Source organism: Xiphophorus maculatus, chromosome 9 (assembly GCF_002775205.1).
Source record: "Xiphophorus maculatus strain JP 163 A chromosome 9, X_maculatus-5.0-male, whole genome shotgun sequence".
In the NCBI taxonomy this organism is placed as follows: Eukaryota; Metazoa; Chordata; class Actinopteri; order Cyprinodontiformes; family Poeciliidae; genus Xiphophorus; species Xiphophorus maculatus.
The window spans coordinates 24,121,785-24,143,949 of NC_036451.1; the positions used below are offsets into that span (position 1 = coordinate 24,121,785).

The 22,165-nt window shown below is 42.0% G+C and overlaps 1 protein-coding gene across 6 annotated transcripts in view; it reads left to right on the forward strand.

Annotated features, from left to right (window-relative positions):
• The window catches only part of nhs (NHS actin remodeling regulator), a 71,199-nt gene that overhangs the window by 41,950 nt on the left and 7,084 nt on the right, over positions 1 to 22,165 (forward strand). Inside the window, exons 2-5 of one of the 6 annotated variants that reach the window (XM_023339676.1) lie at positions 16,028 to 16,180; positions 17,002 to 17,129; positions 18,131 to 18,181; positions 20,885 to 21,077. In XM_023339676.1, coding sequence (XP_023195444.1) covers positions 16,028 to 16,180; positions 17,002 to 17,129; positions 18,131 to 18,181; positions 20,885 to 21,077 — 525 coding nt within the window. Of the gene's footprint in view, positions 1 to 16,027; positions 16,181 to 17,001; positions 17,130 to 18,130; positions 18,182 to 18,362; positions 18,426 to 19,116; positions 19,384 to 20,884; positions 21,078 to 22,165 lie in introns of those variants that run through there. The other 5 variants (XM_023339678.1, XM_023339675.1, XM_023339677.1 and 2 more) reach the window with 5 other exon arrangements.

Sequence of the window (22,165 nt, forward strand, 5' to 3'; positions counted from 1 at the left end):
CGGTGTGTTTTTTTTATTTTTTGGGGGGGGTACTTTTTGTTTTTGCAGCAGTGTGCTGACTCAGAGAGGCTATCAATAGAAAGAGTCTTGTTTATTTCCAGTCTGTCTGGGAATGGCGGGTTGGGCGAGGGTTGATCTTCCCACTCAAACCTCCCAGTCAGCCTTCATGTAACAAACCCAAAAACACGGTCTAACGTAGACTTTGACTCGCCAGTTTCCTATGAACAGCTTGTCATGCCATCTGGGTGTGGCGTTGGGAGCCACCGGGAGCTGCTTCGGTCTGATCCCCTCCATTGTTTCCAGTGAAAGCACTGCTGGATTGGCTCCATCCCTCCCCCTGATGACTGCCAGACGTCCAGTTTATTCTCCCTCCTGCCTCGGCCGAGTCGCCATCAGGGAGAGAGGTGTGAGGGACGGTTCAACCCCAGACCAATGCCACTCCTTCCTAATGACTTTCCCACACACACACATAACGGGTCACCCGCCTGCAAGGCTGACCTCAGATGGTTAAAGGGAGGTTTCCACCGCAGTCCCACCGTCACAAACCCGGCCCTCGTCTTTCTCCTTCCCAAACCGCGGCATCCCCCAACGTCTGCGTGCTCCACTTCCTGTCTGGGTTTCCTCTCCGTCTGTGCTGATTCTTCTGCTCCATGCGAGCGATGACTGATGCCGCCGAACCGGAGAAACCAGAGTCTCAGGTCGACACGGCTCAGTGTTTGTAGAGGAGGCAGTGGAGGAAATCTCTTGAAACTAAACCCTCCAGACGCTTTCAGAGCAGTCTGCGTCTTCCTCTCCGCCTGGCGGCATGGTCACCAAGCAACCGTCCAGATGTATGAGGGCTCCTTTTAGCCGTCCCTCTGTCCCACTGTGGACAGAGACACCTGAACATACAGACAAACACGTCTCTCTACCCTCTGTGTTTCTGGAAACAGTCGTTCCATACCTTCCTGTAGCTTCTGACCTTTGACCTTTCTATGCTCTTGACAACAAGCTGATGAATGAACTGCAGCAGATTACATGCCCCTATTGTTTTTAATGGGCAGTCAGCATTGTTCAAGAATGATGATGATGATGTTTTGTACTTTAACGTGTTTTTCTTTTTTTCTTGCATACCTGGTATTAATATGCATGCAGAAAGAATTTAAGTCGAGGAAAACTTTAACATGAAGATCCAATTCGGCTTTGCTCAAATGCAAATCTTAAAAAGTCAAAAAGAAATATTTCAATGAATCAAATGCCCGTTTATTGTTGTCCCTCAAGACACATGCCAAACGGAAGATTAAAGACAAGTCCAGCATCAAAGGAATTAAAACAATAGAAAACATTTTAAAATAAAATAAAGGTGTTACCAGAGTGACTCACAAAACCTCACAAAAGGTTCTGCAAAAGACTCCAGACGCACTTTGATTTGTTTACTTCTACTTGTAGAGGTTTTATGCGCATGTCCCGTACTTCCTGATTAGCGCCACTTGCAGGTCTGGGAGAGTAAAAGCAGAATTTTCGAGTCCGTTCTCGTCGTTTCCGTGTGAATGAAAACATTTCTGGGAACGGTTGCATGTTATCGAAAACAACAACCCGTTTTAGAAAGAGACGTTGCCTTAGGTACATTATAATTCCTTAATATTATTAAAAATGGTACTATTTCCACTGGCGGATTATTTCACTTATAACAAGACATTTTTCCCATGTTATAAGTGAAATAATATACCAGTAGAACCTTTTAATCAATATTGGGGATAATTGACTTAAAATAAGCCCCTGTATATTTCTGAAAAGTTGATTGTAAGTTAGCTTTGTCTTATTTCAAGTGAACTGAAATATTTGCACCAGAAACTAGACCAAAAATACTTGGTAAGATTTAGTGTTTTTGCAGTGCAGTACGGTGAACACACTCATTGTTGGATCAAATTTCTTTAACAAATATACATCACTCAAAAGTGTCACATTACTCTTTTTAAGTTGAACATGCTGGGTATGTGTGCTCCTCTTCCCCCTGGGTAGGATGAGTATTCTCAGCATATCTGCCCCTACATTCCCGTCCTATATACCCCAAGCCCCTGACCCTCTATTTTAAGGAGAGTGTTTTTAAAATACTCTTGAATTCCTTCAAATGTTCAGATGAAAACAAGAATGACGTCAGACTCACACCCACAAGAAGGTCACGCTCACGGACCTGCATCGGTATCGCGTGGCGTCTCCGGTAGCCGGGCCCTGTGAAGGAGAACCGTAGCTTCAAAAAGTTCCTCTGAGCGTGTTGGTTTGGCAGAGGTGCGGAATGATGAAAGATTTAATCCGGTTTGTTATTCTTTTCTCATCGTTTCTGGCTTTGTGGCCGGTGGACGACTAAAGTCGCCGTGCTCTCGCAACATCCTGTGTGGCCACAAAAGAAATCCCCAAAAAACGCTTTCCTTTCGCCGTTTTGAGTCCTGCGGTCTTCCCGTAAACGCTCAGGCTCCCGCCGGCGCAGCGGACCGTGAGGCGGCTGCTCGTGTTGCTGTTTCTCTTGTTCTGACTTCAGGCTTTTCCGTTATACTCTGCCTTGTGGTCTACCACCTTTATTTCCACTAAATCCAGGAATGCGCTTTTTTTTCCAATTCATTCTCAAGAATTGCCTGCGAGACGGGAGCGCAGACCAAACAAAACCCCAAAGAAATCAAAGGCCGCTGTGAAGCTAATCGGCGTACCTGAGAGCCCCTTTGAGCGCGGGCCAGGACCCGTCACACCCCTTCCTCCTCCTCTGTTGAGGCTTTTGCATAAACGTGCGCGAGCACTTCAAAGGTCTGGCCAAAACGGGCCAAGCTCGGCGGGAGAGCCATTACATCCCAATGGGAGTCAGCTGTGACCTCAAACGGCGTTAAATGATGTTGTACGAGAGGGTGTGTTTGCGGCAAGTCGGGAGGACGGGGCTGTAAAGTGAGCCCCGTGCTGATTTAAAGGCCGAGGGAATTTTAAAACTCGAGAACAGGCTGTGACTTTTTTTTTTTTTTCGTGCTTTGTTTTTTTGTTGCCAATTAGTGATGGATTAAGACCTCAGAATCAGTTCCTCGTGTTGTCGAGGCAACGACCGTTCACATTGAATATCTGCTTACTCGTCATCTAGACCTAATTTGTTTCTATCTTATCGTCACCTTCCTAAAATCATTTTTTGCCAATTTTTTTTTACCCAATTCCCTTTTGGCAAAAAAAATATATATAAATAAATAAATAAATAGACAAAGGCCATTATTTTCAGAACGTGATGATACAGAGCAGGATAAGTGCAGTGAGTCCAATGAGCTGGTGATTTACTCGAGTGTTTAATGACGTGAGCTGACCTCCCTGTCTGTATGCAGACATCATGATGAGGTGTGTAAAGGTCAGTAGGTAAAAAGGTCGCCCCTGCCGAGTGTGCATGTAGACGACTGAAATTTAAAATTTGCTGCCTCTGTGGGCTCAACGTCCTTTACTTTACTTTTCTTTTCTTTCTGTCAGTCAGCAGCCGCAGCAGTGAGTCACAGAGTGGTAAACAGGAGGCAGAGTGTTTGTATTTCCGACAGGCTGGGAGGTCATTCAGAGGTCATCCTCAGACGTAAAGGCGAGGTTAGGATTGACGGAGCGGTTATGTAGTGAGGTAATCGTAAAGCCAGCGTGTCAGTACTTTTCCCCCACAAACAGTAGATGTCCCCGCTGTTAAAATAAAAACTTTTTTCTGCGTATGCAACGGCTACAGCAGTTGTACCATTTAAAAATGTTTTGCTCGCTGTACTGATGTCTTTAAAAACAGACATACTCACAGGTGCCTTCTATTTTCTTCTGGATTTTGTGGCCGTGTTTATGCGGGGAAACATCGCTTCTCAACTTCCATGAGTTGGTTTCTCAGCCGCAGAGCAGAATGGATCGTTTTGAGGGGCTGAGGCCAGGAAGATGTACCTACTGAAACATTAGCCTCCCTCAGTCCGGTTCCGCTTTGACGCCGCGGATGAATGTTCCACCGACGCCTTCTGCTCTTGTTTTCCGATGATGTGGAAAATAAAAGCTCATCAATCGTTATTTCCTACAAACTTGTGAATTCGTAATTGTCGATGGTCTCTGCCACATTCGCCGTCTTTACCGTACTTTACCGTACATATCCTGCGCCGGGAGGCGTTTCACAGGAGCTTGGCTCGGTCGGTCTTATGGGTGAAGCTGAAGTTTGTTTCCAATTCCGAGAACTTTTCAATTTTCAAATTTCCGAGAAATTTCCAAGAACCGTGTTTGAGATTTGTGAAATCTTTTTCTCTCTGGGTGTTGCAGTTTTGGAATTAGAGAAGTTCTAGTGTGATCCAGATGCATAGAAGGATCTGAAATCGCACTTTATTGACGTTTGACAAATCGGAAAACAGTTTCACAAATCACAAACACGGTTCTACATATTCTGCTATTAGAGCAGAATAATCCAGTCCAGGTTTGAAGAGTCTAGGTGTTGCAATTTTTAAACTAGAGTCGATTAAAGATGCGGAAGGTAGTGAAAAATTAGGTGGAATCGCCCTTTAGCCATTTCCCGAATCGGAAACCAACTTCAGCTTCGTGTCTTATGGACCATGAAAGGTTTTGTGCAAAAACAAACCTACAGAAACTTGGTGACCACTCGTGGACAGTTCGTCAGTCCGACTGTTCTGGGCCCTCGAGTCCTTCAGTGTGGAGGAACAGCTTATCTCCCATGGATGACGGAGTTCCTCACCCTATCTCTTAGGAAAAACCTACAGAGGAAGCTCCTTCCAGCTGCTTGATGCTAATTTTAATCTGGAGTAAATATTCGGCAGCAGATTTTGCCTGGAGATTGCTAGGAAAACACAGCATCTTGCTACACCGTTTTTTTTTTTTAATGCTGCTCCTTCGTCTTCTCTCTCCTCCTCGTCGCTGGTGTCAAACTTTTGTTTAAATTCAAAGTCAATCATAAACATCTTATAGCCCTCCCGACAAAATAGCCCCGCTCATTACTGCGCAGTAAACCTCCACCGCACACTCCCGCGAACATTACACAGGCGGGGAAGGTTTTTACGAGGGAAATGTTTCTGAGGACGTCAGACATTTAAACACGTTGAACGCCTGCCGCTCTCCTCCCTCCTCGTGGGGAAAGAGAAATCCACTCGCTGGCGTCGAGCCCACTCCACAATATGCCCCACTCCAGAGGGTTCAGAATGGAAAGTATTTCAAAGCCACCGCAGCCTGCTGTCAGACTTTGTAGCAGTAATGCGGAGCAGCTGAGAAAGCAGGCCTCGTTCACACGGCGCCCCTCGTCCGCAGCCGGGAGCAGCGCTGACCTCTCTTCTGGAGGGTTTTTGGAACAGCACCGGGCTCCCAGAACCCGGTCAGGTTCAGTGTGTGTGTGTGTGTGTGTGTGTGTGTTTTAAATATCGATAACATTAGATATTTTATAGTCCAGGGCTCTTCAAACCAAAGAGCCGTTCTGGCCCTTAGTGCGCTAATTAAAACACGTAACTTAAAAAATGTTCAGTGAATATTTACCATAGGACGTCTGTGGTCACTTTTAAACAGCCGCCATTTTTATTTTAAAGCATTTACAAAAATGCATCAAAATAAAGCATTTTGTTGTTCTGTGGGATGCTGTTTGTGGGAAATAATTTAGGCAAACAGCAAGAAAAGAAAAGAGAAACAGTTTGCAAAGTAATAGTGAGAAGAAAATGATAATTACTGATTATTGTCTCGGGCCAGACTTTATAAAAAGGCTCAAAAGTGGCAGTAGCCCAGGGCATCAAGTTTTTTGGGGGGGCCAAAAAACTTTTTTTGTTCATTTTTTTAATTAAAGCATATTTTACCAAAATTGCAAAACATGCTGTTATTCCAATTGCATATTTTATATCATTAACATTTCTATCAAGTTATATCAGTAACTTGAAAAAAGTTATGATATATCAATAACTCATTGATATAAATCATCATTAAGTTATATAACATATCAAGTGAGGCGTTTTAATAATGTTGTGTATATATAAACGATACCAATGACTAAATCAATAGAAATTGAAGATTATAACATTGAAATACATCCGTTCTAGATCAACATGTAGGCTCCTCCCAGACTTTTTAATCAAAAAATTCATTCAGTTTTTACCCACCAGTGTGTTGCTCTACTATGTTATAATTTATATGAATAAAATAATTTTTTTTGGTAGATAAGGCACCAAAACTGGCTCCAGCCCAGGGACCTTATATCTTTTTAAAACCAATCTCAGATTTAATCCATGAGGGGGAAAAACTTGCTAAAATCTGCATCTGTTTTATCTATTTGAGAAATTTGTTGGTTATTGAGCCTCAGTCGGTTGGTGTGTCCCCCCCTCCCTCCGCCCTCCCCTCAACCTTTGACCTTTTCCAAAGACTGGAAGCTTTGAGCTTCATGTCGGTAGTAATGGTGGACGACCCTTCCAGGCGCCGAAATGCGCTCAGCTCTCTCTCTGCGAGCTGCTTGTTCGAAGGTTGTGTTGATGGACTGAATATTTATGGCTTTACATCTGTCTCGCTGCTTGACATCAGCAGAGCGTTGTGTTGAAGGTGAGGTCATGGTAGTTCTCCTCATTCTTAGTGGAAACTTTGATATCTGACGGGATTCTCCCCCCCCCCCCCCACCCACCCACACATTTCCTCACTTCCACTCCTCCTCCTCCTCCTCCTCCTCTTTTACCTCCCGGCACACGGGCAGACAGGCAAATTGGAGGTCCCGGCACTTGCCCCAAAAAAAAAAAAAAACCCCGAGTTTAAAGCGACGTCTCCCGGGGCGCTGGTGGGATCTCGCCAGACGACTTTTCGTGTGTGGGCTTGCAGCGCTGGCAGCGGCGTCCATCCTGACCTCGAGTCAGGAAACTCAAGCAGGCCTTCTTTTGTGCGAGAACAATCCTACACACCTGCGTGTCTTTGTTTTTTTTTGGGGGGTTTTTTCCTGCTGTGGTAATGTCACGCCCTCATTTTGAAGGAGCGGTCGACTGAAACGGCTCTCGTCTTTTTTTTTTTCTTGGCCAGACTGAATAAAATCAGCTGAGGTGGGAGGCGGGGGGCCTTCTGCCTCTCAGACGCGTAATGACCGGCTGCTTTCTGAGCTCTTCAGGAAGTCAGCTGGTGAGTTGATTACAGCTGGGCCGTGAGACCTGCGGGCCGCTGAGGGGCAACATAAGGCCAGGTGAAACAAAGAAACAAGAAAAAAAAAAAAGAATACAGCCCACGTTTGAAACGGTTGAGTAGAAAAAGAGAGTGAGATGTTGGCAGACTTTTACGCTCTGCTTTTATCCTGCTCTTCTACAGCCCTGTCTGCGGTTTTATTATCTGAAATCATTTTCCCCCCTCAGCTGATGCAAGAGCAGTAAAGTTACACTTGGCAGTGGCAGACGCCACCGGTAAAGATGTGTAAAGAAAAAAAAACCTTCAGATAAAATAAGCTTTTATGGCAGTGACATAATTTAGTGTGGGGAAATTCACATAGAGAAATGTTTTGGTTTTGTTTGCTTTTTTTTTTTCTCTACAACATAATCCGCATTTATTACCGGATCTAAAAAGTCCCAATAAATCAGGTGTATCTTTATATTTATATACGCAGCTGCGATAAAATATCAAGACTTTCTACACGTCTCTACCAGAGGAGCCTATAGGCGTAGAGGAGGGCGATATCAGCCATGTCATTGTTGCATCTGCAGTAGCTGCTTGGTGAAACGGTAGCTCTGGCTGAATGCGTTCGCACTCATCACTTCCACCATGAACATCTCAACATTTCACCAACTTCCATCCCAAACAAAGCCGCTGCAGTCGTTCCACTCAGGCTTTCCCATTAGCAGATTACCCCAGCAGGCCGGAGGCCCGACTCCTTCCAGAGTCTAAACAATCATGCAGCCCACCTGCTGCAGCCGCTCATCATCATCATCAGCAGCAGCAGCAGCGATCAGCTGGCCACATGACGGCTCAGAGCGGATTAACGAGCAGACGGGTATTATTGTGTGTTTACTGGCACGGGGACTCTGGTCTTTGTCTTTTCCCCATCAGACGTCAGAGTGGACTTTCTCCAGCAGCTCACTCTCACCAGGGTGGGTCAGTTCACGCTGTGACATCAGATTGCAGCTTTTTATTCCGACCAGCGTCTGCTAGGCGTTTTTCTGGGCTTGTTGTTTTCTGTCGGCGTTCAGGTGAGTCGTTAACCTTCGTTTCACGAATTTTCAAGCGACTTCAATCGTCATTCTGTAGAAATCCATCCGTTAAATTCACTCTCATGTTAGGCACAGAACCTGGTCGCAATTGTTCAGTGTGCATGTAGATTAAATCTCGTCATTCAGCTGAAGGATGCCAGCGTCCTGCATCCTGCGCTGCCTCTTCGACCTCCTGGTTGTGGGTTAGGCGGTCAGCGGCTTGGATTAACACTCCTCCTCTCCTCCAGCAGCACACCGCATTCAGATTAGCGGTCACCCGAGTCAGGCCCCGACCGGACCATCTGGGTGGGGAAGGCGACGGTGAGGGGGAGGTCTGTGTGTGTGTGTGTGTGTGTGAGCAGATGTTTCAGAGAGGTTGAAGGGTAATGCGGCTACAGAGCTGAGGGCGACATTTCTGGAAAAGGAAGGATGATTTTTTTTATTTTTTCACTTCCTACACTGCAAAAGTATAAAATCTTACCACGTGTTTTTGGTGTAGTTCCTAGTGAAAATATCTTAGTGAGCTTGAAATAAGACAAAACTAACCTACAAGCAACTTTTCAGCAAGAAATAGGGCCTTGTTTTTAGTCAGTGAGTCTTTGATGAAAGATTTCTTGCTAGAAGTGCAAAAACACAAAATCTTACCACATATTTTTGTTTTGTTTATAGTGGAAATATCTCAATGCCCTTGAAATAAGACTAAACTAACTTACAAGTAACTTTTAAGATGAGATAAATTCCAACTAATTTTTCTAGATGATTGAAAAGTTACTTGTGAGAGCTTGTTTTAAGTCAATAATTCATTAGTACTGGTAAAAAGTACTAGTTCCATTGGCACTGATAACATTGAAAACGAGTTTTATAATTGAAATCATCTGCCATTTGAACTAGTATTTTTTAATCAATATTAAAGAATTATTGACTTAAAACAGGCTCCTGTATTTGACTAAAAAGTTAATTGTAAGTTAATTTTGTCTTATTTCAAATGCACTAAGATAATTGCATTAGAAACGAGACGCTAGCACTCGGTAAGGTTTTATGTTTTTGCAGTGTGACACAGGGAGACTGTCGGCCTGTTCTCGTGGCGTTTCTTTCTGATCTGTGCGTCAGGCGTCTGCAGCCACCTTCGCCCAGGCTGCTGGCAAATTGTAGGTGTGTGAGAGTGTAAGTGTAGGTGAAGAGGCAGCGGGGGTTGAGCCGGCTCCTGTCTGGGCCAGTACCGACTAAATTACAGAATAGATTCAGTCTGGAGCTGCAGGGCTGACAGCAGTCAGGTTATCGGGGGGGATAATCCTGCATCCAGATGAGCTTGAGGAGGAAAAGGAGAAAACTGAAGTTGATAATGCTGTGATTTCAGGGAGAAAATGTGAAAGAGCTAGCAAAAGGAAGCTTTCCCCCACCGCCCCTTCATCATCCTAAAAAGGGAGATCGGTCAGAGTGAATGAAAGCGCCAAGGAATGGAGTCAATGAGCTGACAGGAGCCCCGTCTGTTGTCTTTGGGCTCATGTGGGGCAACAGCTGAGCTGTAAGTTACCTTTAAAGGCTTCCCCATATGGGCGTCTGTCCTGGCAAGCATTCCTGTAAAAGGAAATGGATTAAAACTCCTGGAAGGTTGAAGGTGAAGAGTCGGATCGTCCCTCCTCCTGCCACTGTTTCGATCTTTGTTCTTTTCGCTATGTGCTTCCTCATTTTCATTCTCTTGTTTTATTTAGATCACCTGTGTCAAACTCCACCGACCGTAGCTTTTTCTCTTTACGTGGCCGTCCAGACTCCAGAGGGACACGTAAATACAACGTTCAAGATAACAGTTGTGTGCTTAAATATGATTTTATCCATCAGATCAAGGACATTTTTTATACCACCAAAGTTGCGTCAGTCTGTCCCTCCAGTCTTTTGTGGACATTCACGTGAAAATTAACAGATAATTCAATAATCCGTGCCGGATTTTAGAAATGACTCACAGGGGCAGTAGCCCAGAGCGCCATGATTTTAGGGGCAGCAAAGACTAAGAATGTTTTTGTAATGAACACTTGTTTTACATTGTACCTTATATAAAACTCATATGAAGTGTGTTAATATTGTTACGTTTTTAGTAATGTATAAAAAGCTGAAATACTTGAAACCCTAAAACGTGACACAAACATTTTGCTTGTGTTTAACATAAAAATGTGTGATTTACATTGTACCTTATATAAAACTCATAGACCCATATTGTTTTAACTTTGTTACATTCTTGTTAATGCATACGAAACTCTAATATAAGAAAATTCTGAACTTATAGTACATCTTTTTGGGGCCGATATGAAGTCATGTCACATGGGATGCTTTAAACCTGCTGATGTTTGTCTAACTATTAATGTACTGGTATTTGCATGAGTAAAATGCTTGGTGTTTTTTTTTTTTTTTTTTTCATTGTTGTTTTGTTTTGTTTTTTGGGACGGGGCTCCAAGACTGGCTCCAGCCCAGGGCCCTTATCCTTTTAATTCCGGCCCTGTACAAAATTTTGAGTTTATTGAAACTTTTCCGCAAAAATGGTGAAAAACATCAGGCACTTCTTACTTCTACTAAACTACTGCCTCAGCCTCACTTCATGTAAAGTTATACTCCCAGATAGGGCGAGTAACAAAAAATCCCATTTACTGTGATGCATAAATATTGCAAAAATTCCTTGCCAGTATTTCTAAAGTAGCTCCAGAAAACCATTGATTTTGTTTGCAAAAAATTTTTTTTTTAAATCAGGAAAACAATCATGAACTCCTGGAGGAACTGGTCAGTGTGAGAAGATGTTCAATATTATTTAACTTTCAGAAGCACTTATCCAATTTGGACACAAATATTTAGTGATATTTCAACGGTTTGTTAATAGGGTTTTATATGTTCATTCTGACCCGACCGGACCTTTAAAAACATTTGTGATCCTGATACGACCCAAAATGCTCTGAAAATGAGTTTGAGTCTTCTGATTTAGATGATTGTGGTTATGATCCCAGATTTGGGGGTCGATTATGACCCTCAATCAAACCACAGGAAGTGACTTCCTGCTTGTAAATATATATCCTATAATCACGTTTTTGCTAAAGTATTAGTAGATTTTAGAAAATGACAAACCTGCAGAGATACTAAGCGGTGGGGAGAGCAGCAGCTCCCGCTCTGCTGCTGTCCCTGTTGTTGTTGAATAGGTTGTTTGCGTGTCGGAGAGGTGGAGGGTGTCACTGCAGGGCCAACAGTTCATTTCTCAGCAGGGTGGAGAAAGGATGGCTCATCTTCCCCCCTCCTCCCCCACACACACACACACACACGCGCACACACACACACACCCCAACTCTGGCTCCATATCTCTCTGCAGCTCTGATCTGAACGTCGTTACGCAGTCATCTGTGTGTCACTTTTGAAATATCGCTGCCGTTTGTTGGGGTTTGTGTTGCTCCACTCGTGTGACACATGATATGAAAAGCAAAACAGGAAACAGGGGGTTCCCCAGTGTTTTCATTAAAATCTAAACCAGAGCCAGATGGAAGCACTAACTCATTATTTACAATAAAGTTGTGATATTTATTTATTGAAATTCATTATTGCAGTCATAGTTTTTACACTGCAGAAGTGTTAAGTGTAATAATGTCACTTTGTCACGTTGTAGCTATTGACCTCAGTGCATTTTATTGGGATTTTAGTTGTTAGGCCAACACAAAGTAATGCATACTTGTTACATAGATTATTTTTCTTACAAAAACATTTCAGGTTTTTTAAGAAAATTATGAAACCCCTAAATAAATCCAGTGAAACCGATAATAGAAATTTATCAGACTAAATTATCTCATTTGTTATAATGTTGTTCCCTCATTCGAAACATACCTGAAGTGTTGTCTTAATTCTTTCATGCATGTTTGAGAAATCCTTTAATCTCCATGGCAACTATTCAGCTGCCACCACTCAGCTCCTTTAGACTAGCTGACAGCAATTAGCAAACACCTGGAGAGCCGGTGCAGCTACTTCTCAGTTCAACGCTGATTAAAATGTTATTAAAGGGCTAATAGAGGAGCCATGTTGTGATGACTTCCTGAAGGCAGAGTTTCAGATAGAGCAGGAGTTTTTAAAGAGACAGTGGCCCAATTTCAAGGCATTAGATTATGTAGTCAAATGTCTTTTAAGTCATATTTGATGCAAACAGCAATGTTTACAACAACTGAAGGTAACATAGTTTCTTGATTGTGTTGGAAAATACATAACACTGCCCCTTTAATTTTGGGTGACTGGTAAACGGCCGACACTCACATGTGAAGCCGATCTTATCCACCGATCTCATCTTCCTCCACAAAGGTCTGAAAATCCAACTTAGCGACTTTGTCACTGTATTTAGTGAATTTTCAGGCAAAACAAATCGGAGCGGTCCAAAATCGGAATCGGCAGGTTAGGCTTTTTAAAACTCAGTGATCCCCCAGAAGAATTGCAGTCTGTGCATGTGAAGAGGCCAGACCTGCATTCCAAAGAAAGTCTGTGGGAAAAACCCACCAAACTAAACTGAGGCTTGAGGTTGTGACATGATAAAATGCTTAAGGGGGATGAAAACCTTTGGAAGCGACTGTTACATGTTGCTCAGATTAAAATGCACAAAACGGAACAGTAGAAATGCAAAGCCATGCTAGTGCTAATTTATGTCACCACAAACTGGAACGATCTCCTAAAATGTAAGTTTTATTAGTATCTAAAGTAATAAAATGCGAGTTAAACATATTGTAAATTCTAGCTTAGATATGTTTATAAGTTGCCAAAGTTAAGTATCCCGGTAGCTTGTGGTGTAAATCAGCCGTTTTCATTGAGCTCAGTCTGGACTGTTTACGCTCTGCTGCTGGCGCTGATCAGGAGACACAACACAGAGCCTTCTCAGCCCAGCAGGGTCAACACACAGAGGCCTTCTCAGGTCAGCCAGGTTTCATGGAAACCATCAGCCTGTCTCTGATAAACTCAGTACCTCTCCTGGCACTCATTTCCCTTTGTCTCTCCGTCCGAGATTTAGCAGCGCTGTTAGCAAATCACTCAGCATACGCAGCAATCGGGTCCACGGCCACAGGCTGAGGTTTAGTGGGCCGCCCTGACCTCTGCTGCTGAGCTACGTCTTTCTCGACTGAAAGAGACTAAAGTGAGCTCCTGGCAGCGCTACAAAGCAAACCAGGAGCGTGTTGAACCAGGGCCGTCGGACACGGGGGTCACACAGAACGAGCTTCAGCTGAGCCGGCAGGTCAGAGACGAGGCCGGGAAAATCCACCAGGTGGGAAAAGACTCAGAGATGTGCTGCTGAAGAAAGCAGGCTAAATGATTGGGGTGGATTTCCTTCCGTGATGAAATATCGCGGAAAGAAATCTTGATTGGACAGTGTGGATAATTTTTTTTTCTTTTTCTTTTTGGGCTTACGTCCTTATCTAAAAACAAAATGACATAACATATTTTCAAAAATTGTTTTTCATGTCAATCATCTGTTCTGTGCTTGGTGTGTGAGGGCCGGGCTATGAGATTGTTTGTTAAATTATGAAAATATAATCACAATATCAGTGCAAATAAAAAAATGCAATTTTGCCAGGAAAAAGTCACAAAATTATGAGAAAAAAAGTTATTTTAATGAGAAGAAGGTTAGAGTTATCAAGATCTGATGTGACCAGCTCAGTTTGTTTAGGTCCTTGTTCGATATAGTCACAGTCACTTGCACGATTGTTTTAAAGTTGTGCTATTGATGTGTTAAAAAATTATGTGTTTCTATCAAGTTTTGACTATTATCTGTAAAACCAATATCAAAGTATAACTTCACAATTTGCTCAACATTTCATTTTCTGTTATTTTTTATGCTGGAGTTTTCATAAAACTCTGGTAATATTCCGACTTTATTCTCGTATTCTTTTTACTCTATTGTCGTATGGCTGCATTCTCGCAATACTATGACTTTATTCACGTAGTAAAAAAAAAAAAAAAAGCGTTTTAGCCCGGGAATAATATTCTGTCACAGAATTCAAGGTCCAAATAAGAAGAAGCTGTAAAACACTCGTCAAAAAAAAAAAAAAAAAAAAAAATGCCGTCCAACCCGACCTTGGACGGGTTGACATCACTCTGAATTTTTTGGAAATCCACGGAGTGCATTCAATTCCCCCAAAATCTATCTTTCAAAGACCAAATTTTTGATTAATCTGTAAAAACAATTCATCACCCAGACCTAATGGGGTCATCTTTGTAGAGAGTTTTATTTTGATTTCCTGTATTTTTAACATTTTACACACTCACAACTCATTGCTCTGCTCATTTCTCATGTCACTGCTCCTCTGTAGTGAGTCACCTCAGTGTGCATTTCATAAAGAAACGGCTCCTGTCAAAGTGCTGCCTTTCACGCAGCGCCTCCTTGGATCTGCAGTAATGTGAGATCTGTAACTCGAGGTGGGGGTGGTGTTAGTGGTCAGGTACTGGTCAATGTTTGCAGGATGAAAGTCTCACTATCAGGTTGCATTAAGACCAATTGTTTGGCCTCGGGCGATGGATACCGTTGCCTTAGTAAACACACCATGTTTGCCCTGGACCTGAGTGGCCTGAGTTAGAAAAGATGTTATTTAATCTCCTGGAAAACCAAAACAATCATCTTTGTGTTCATGCTCCAAAGAATGTGGCGTCTCTTCTGTCAGAAGCTGGGCCAGGCCGTAGAAAGGGCTGACAGGGGCAGTAGCCCAGGGCTCCAATATTTGGGGGGGCGGCTCAAAGATTTTTATTTTATTTTACTTTTTTAATGAATGGAGGTTTTGAAAACATTGTACGGTATGTAAAACTCATGAGCTCAAATCATGTGAGTTGTATTATTTTAGGATTTTTATATATGTAAAAGATATTAAATTATTTGAAACTGTAGTAAAAAAAATTTCTGAAACAACATGGAGTTGTTATCACTGATGAAGGCAAAGAAGTTGTTTTGCAAATTTCCTGTTGGTTTGTAGTTTGACTGGCTTTCTTGGTATTAGTGAGACCAGAATTATGGACTATCAGACATTTATGTAGTTAATTACTAAAGTGCCTTTCATCAACTTATGACCTATTAAATCATTCCTCATTACATCAACCTGTCCAGGGACAGGTTAAAGTATTATTGGCTATAAGGCTGCAACTAAAGATTATTCAGTAATCGATTAATCTATCAATTATTCTAACGATTAATTGATTAGTCCGATAAAAAATGGCACATTCTACGGATTTTTTCATTTAACCACTTAAAGCCATTTTAATCCAAAATTAGAAATACATTAAAAGATGCAAATAAACAATTGAATTATTTTTTAAAATAAAAAATAAACACTTGATTGTCTAAGATGCAATACACCGTAAACGCAACATGTATACATTTTTCATACAGTTTTGGCTTAACTACTAGTCTGAACATGTCGGGAGTTGTTTTTTATTTCAGCAAATGGCATTTTTTTTAGTCTGTATATTCCAGTTAATAATTAATCAACTACTAAATTAGTCAACAGTTATTTCAGCAATTGAGTAATCACGATTAATTGCAATTTATCCGATTAATCATTTCAGCCCTAATTAACTAGAGGACGTATTAAGCATAACATGCATCAGTTCATACCTGCTGATGTGTACGACTACCTAATAATTGTAATTATCATTGGTAAATGACTTTTTACTTAGTGAATAGGGCACCAAGACGGGCTCCAGCCCAGGGCCCCAGATTCTTGTAAATCCGTCCCTGGTCAGAAGCCGTGACGTTGAGTCAGTGTCTACCCTCAAACTCGGGGAATTTAAAGCAACCCAAACTGATAGCTGTTTTGTTTTTTTCATTGCTTCCTATGTCTCATGCAAAAGAATAATTAGCGATGTTTCCACTGTGTTCGTTTCTCCGACAGCGGTGTCCGACCTGGACGTGGAGAGTAAGCTGACGGCACACTTCAGAGCGCCGTGGCGCCTCCAGAGGAATGTTTTGCACCCCTCCACACGGCCGGCATGTGTGGCAGAGCTGCACAGGCAGGCCAACCACAGCCTGTGGTCACTGAACCAAGGTGAGCCGCTGGACGTTAGCGTCTGACCCATAGACCCATACTCTTGCTGCTCACCGTGGCCGTTGTTCAGGATGATTGTACGTCACTGTTCAATTTCAGATTTAGAACTCAACATTAAACGCACTTTATGTATTAACTGATGCTCAGTTAATAAATAAAGTCACTTTTTTTCACATTTTCAACTTTAATTTCTTTCGTATTTTTCGTTTTGATATGTTCTCTTTTTGCTTTGTTTTGCCGAATGTTGTCTTATTCCAACTTACTCTTGAAACGACATGAAATCTTTATTGATTTCAAACATGGAAAATTTCAAACATGGAAAAGCGAAAAAAATTTCTAAGAACAAAACAAGAAAAAGACAGAATAATCAAACATATACAGCAAAACTTTCAGATCCAGTTCAACAAGGAGTAGGAAGAAGCCAAAGCTGATTCAATCTCCCAAATATCTCCCACATTATATATATCTACACATTTAGGTTTTACCCCACGTCACAATTTCTACACTTTCAAATTACAATTAATTTTAAAAAGTAACGTTTTTTTGTCTTGTGTTTATTTTTCACTCACATTTGAGGCAACGCCTTGGTAAAAAGTCCGATTGTTTTGAAGTCATCCCGCTTTCAAGCGTCTGCGATTCTGGTGTTATTTTGCCCCCCGGTGGAAAATGCATGTAAATGCACCCTCACAAAGACTCGATCAAAAGTTCAATCAAAAGCTTCCCGCATCAATGATTCTCACAAAACCTGTAATCACAAGTGCATCCATCTTCTGCTTTCTCTCATAATCATGTTTTTTTTTTTTTGCATGCTGTCATTAAAGTGTGTGCGTTTTCAGATCACCAGAGGACGGAGCGCAGAGTGACCATCTCAGCCCTGCCCCCCACGCCCGTATACCCCTCCCCTCTCATCGAGCCGATGCAAGATGGTCGGGGCAAAAGTCTAACAACGGTGAGGCGATTATTGTCGTCATCTTTTCCTGTTAGTCTCCAAGAACAGCAATCAATACATCAATGTGTTAGGCTTTGGAAGTCCTGCCAGTCAGCTTGTTACAGCTCTAAACATCTAATCTGTGGAACCGCAACCGTAAAGTTGCACAAACATCTAATATTTAAAGTGAAGTAATGGCTTTTCTTTACAAATATGTTCATACCTCCCGATGTTTTCCTAATCTTGTCAAGTTTGGTAGTTCTTAACTGGGGAAGTGGAACTTTGGTTTTCAAAAATTATTACAAATACAAATCAGAAAATCGCGCTGAGCTCAAAAATAGGTTAGAGAGAGGCTTCCGAAACAACGGCAGAAAATTTAGCAATACAGGACAACATTCCCACTGTGGGGCCTGGTGGTGGCAGCATTATAGTTTGGGGATTTTATTTATTTTTTTCCCTCAGCAGGGAAAGAAACGACTTTCAGAGTCAATGGGATGAAGCTAAAAACAGGACAAACTAAAAATAACAATAGAGATACAAAAGATTTGACATTGAGAGTGCCAGAGGGTCATCTTCCAGAAAAACGACAATCTCACACATACAATGGAAGTGTTGTTTTTGTTGTTGTTGTTTTTTTAGAATGGCCCAGTCAAAGCCCATACATGTATCCAGTCTCATTGAACTTGAGCAGTTTTCCAAAGCTTTAGATACCTTAATGGACCTGCATGGAACGCACTTTTCAGATTTTAAACGTTTTTTTTGTTGTTTTTTTTTAAAGTCACTCCACAATTTTGCTCTATTTTGTGTTTGTAATGCGATAAAATGTGAAACTGCTGTAAAGTATTTTGCACAAAAACCAGCCGACGTCTATAGTTCAGTCTCAGTTTAATAATCCAGGTTTGCTAAAACTTTCCACCGGCACATGGCAGATTTTGTTCAGTTCTTTATAATGTAATGTAGTTTTGCCATAATTGTCCTTTTAAAGTGACGGCGCCCTTTTTGTCCTCCCCCCTCCATCCAAGCAGCCAGAGAGACATTTTAGAGATGCATCCACTCAGTTAGCTGAAGCTCAGGTAAAGACGGGAACGGAGACGCGTTCACGTGTTGTTCTCATGTCACCGCTGTATGTTTCCCCCTGCGTCACGCTCCCCCGCGTCCTCACCTTCACCCGTGTCATTATTTTAAATTTCTGTTGTCGTTTGCTTGTTTTCTGTGTGTTTCCGTTTGTGGTCGTCTCTCCACCCTGTCGTTCAGTTCGACTCCGCCCGCTCCTCCTCCCCCACCGAATGTTGCAGCCTCTCTCCCTGGAGCAGAAAGGTACTGGTTCTGGTCCTCCCACCCGACCCCTCCCGTTTGCTTTCCACCTGTCCTTTCATCTGTCTTACATGACCAGTCTCTGCTTTAGATGCATGAACTCTCGGTTTCTCCGCCCTATTGAGGTGATGAAGTAACAAACAAACAAAAAAACGGAGTGTGTCAGTTTGATGTTTTTCTGTGAAGTTTCAGTTTGAAATATGTGAGGAATGTGAGGGTGTGTGTGTGTGTGTGTGTGTGTGTGTGTGAGACATATTCACTCTACATTAATGAAAGGGTTGATGTTTTGGGAGCTTGTGTCTGTGATTACCCATGATCCTCCTCTCTGCACTAGCCGACAACCTTTGAGCTTGTTTGTTTGACCAAAAAGGCCTGATGCGCGCAAAGACAAAGACAAACACGAACCGTCGCTACTCCTCTTCACCATCCTCCTTCTCTCCCCCTCCCCTCCTTCAAAAGCTCATCCTTCCTCTCAGAGCCTCTTCTAAACAAATCAGCTGTAAATGGTCCTCCCCTTTGATTTTTTTTTTCTTCTTCTTCTTCTACTCATTGCGAGAAGTTTCCAAGGAAACCGGTTTCTTTTGTCGGCCCCGTTGGTCTGCTGGGAACCGGGAGCACAAAGGCTGGAGAGGCGGCTTTAAATGGGGTGGAAGGGGGGGGGGTGGGAAGACTTTGGGTTGCAGAGGTGGGAACCAGTTCGGCCTGAGAGTCGCTCCCAGTTTCACATGTTGGGAACTCGAGGGAAGGCAGAGAAATCCTCAGCTTGCTAGATGCCAGAGTTGGTTTCTAGCGCGTCCAGGAGGTTTGCTGCAGCTCAGAGGAATTTGATCCTGGCGCGTTTTTCCCGGAGGCTCGCCTGCCGCCGCCACAGAGGTGCCGCACATTCTCGCAGTACGACTGCAGGCTGCGTGTCGACGTCAGAATGCTTCTTGTAGAGCAGAGATTGTGACGTGTGTGTGGAGTGAGTGCCAAAGTTTTTTTTGGTCTGAGCTTCCTGCAAGCTGGAACTCTTTTCTCTTTTACTTTTCTTTTTTTTTTTTTTTTTGCATGAAAGTCTGTTGTGTTTCTTTGAATGCTTCTCTCGCTTCCTGCTCTCACTTGCTATGAAGCATGCTGTTTCGCTACTTAACGGATTCTTTGCACTGCTGTGTGAAACTCAGCTGCTGGAAGGGTGTGTGTGTTTACTGATGTATTCTCAGAGACCGTGTTCACACTCCCAGCTACGTGGTTCTCAAACTTTTCTCAGCAAACGCCACCTCAGGATCAGCTTTTGCAAGCACCACCGCCGTCCTGACCGACATGTTCAAACAGCGCACTGCAAAAAACTGAATCTTACCAAGTAATTTTTGGTCCAGTTTCTAGTGCAAATATGTTGGGACACTTGAAATAACACAAAACTAACTTCAAAGTAACCTTTCAGCAAGATGTAGGAGCTTGTTTTAAGTCAATAATTCCTTAATATTGATGAAAAAGTTTATGTTGCATTGGCGAATCATTTCACTTATGTTATGCATGTCATACGTGAAATAATCTGCCAATGCAACTCAGCGCAGAGCATATATTAAGAAATGATTGACTGAAAACAAGCTACTATATCTTGCTTAGTTTTGTCTTATTTCAAGTGTCCTCAGGTATTTGCACTAGAAACTGGACCAAAATACTTGGTAAGATTTTGTCTTTTTGCAGTGCAGTACAACAGATCAGAAGATCTAATCAGGAAAATCTGAAGTTTCTTACCGACTCCAGTTTCAAAATCGAATACGGCTGCTTTAAATATGCAACTCGGTGATAGCTGCGCAGTTCAGAATCTGCTAGGTTGGAGATTATGTATCTCATTAAAATGTCAGAAAATATTCTCTTTCTTCACTACATAAATTCCTCAAGTGAAATGTTGCTGATGTTTTATCATGTAAATGCGTTTTTTTTTATTAGCTTGTTTTGCTAGGTGCATCTACTCCAGCCTCTGGATAAATCACTTGGCTAACCTCGCTCATTTTTGGATTTGGAAGACGAATACAGTTAAATCGTATTCAATTTTACTTCCTACATCCGAATTCTGACTTCTGATGTCAGAATTGTAAAGGAGTCGCATCATATTGTGTCCTCTGTGGATGTTGGTTCAGAGTCTGTTTCCATTGTGCTTTTCTTCTGATAAGTCTCTGATGAAGTACTTGAACAACTTATATTTTTAGACTCTTTTCACTTCTGTTCGTTTCAAATAAATAATTGATGCCAACATTTCACAGTGCCGATTACCACCGGTGGTATTTGCAGAGCAGTTTGAGAACCGAGAACATAGAAAATAGCGGGATAATCCCAGACTTTGTCCCCACTTTATCCTCTCTGAAGCTGAGTTGTTTTTTTGTTTCCTTTTTCTTCTTCTTTAACTCTGCCGACCCATTTTCCATGTACCGGTAATCCCACCATAACAGTCTAACCATGCAAATATCCATCTGTTGCAGGCTGCGCCTACTGACCCCGACACTGACGGGGTGGCTCTAGGTCACCGGTCTAAGTTTCCCATCCCTAACATCCCCTCCACCCTGGACAAGCAGACTAACTGGTCTAGAGCTCTGCCGCTGCCCACCCCAGAGGAGAGAATGAAATGCAATTCCCAAGTCATCGCCTCATGCATCATTCCTATTAATGTGACTGGTAAATTGAAATCGCCAAAATGTCTCAGTTGTCATCTCTTTGTTTAGGTCTGTGGACAGAGCACTGGAAGCTGTCTTTACATCTTTTAAAGAAGATCTGTAACGCTATTTTTTTTATTTTTTATCTTTAAACATATTGACAACTACTTTATTACTAGAAAAATGGCATTTTCCAGGAGACCGTGGAAAAGCTAGCTGATTAGCTGCATGGTATGAAGTAAGAGTATTTTTTTTGAACATTAAATAAGAGCAGAGTTGTTATGGCAACAAAACTTACTTTAAAAATTGTAGCAAGACTTACTGAATCACAGACGTTTAACATGTTAGCGTAAAAACCAGAACAGTAAAAGGCCTCATGCTGCTATACTACTAACATACTTACCTTGGAAAAATTTTGGGTTATTTGATAAATTAACCATTAAAATGAATCTGATGTGTGTTTATGATTCAAAAATTTATAAAACATCTTCTTCTTTGGGAAAAATAGAAACCTGTCTTCCTTTTTTTATTCCTGGTAGAAAACGACCATGCTACCAGCTGTTGCCTGGTTAATTTATTCACTTTGAAATCCCCATAACAATGCAGCTTCTTACTAGCAAAATAAAATTGAAAGTCTTATAGTAACATTATAAAAAAAGGTTATAGCAAAGCTGGATATTGAGATTTGTTTACGTTTAAAATAAAAAGTTAGCCATGCTAGGCTAATCGTCTTGTTTCTTTAGTGGTTAGCACATAAATGTTAAAGGGAAAACAATTTCTGAATTCATTTTTAAGTCTCCATTGAGTTATTAGAATGCTTCCAAACACCTAGCTAAAATAGCCATTACAGACATTGCTAAAGCTAGAACATAAAACTGAATTACTATGCATATTATTATCATTAACCCTTTTGGTTTTGACCTAAGAGTTGAGAGGAAGAAGCACATTTACAAGAAGGTTCAGTATATGTCACATTTTGACTCATTTTATTTCAACAGTGTAACCTTTTCGGTCTCAGAAAAATCCTCCTCCTCCTCCAAAGATCCTGGGTTGCGTGAATTACGCTGGCAGACCGTGACTATAAAAGTCCGAGTCATGCTTTGTGCTCGG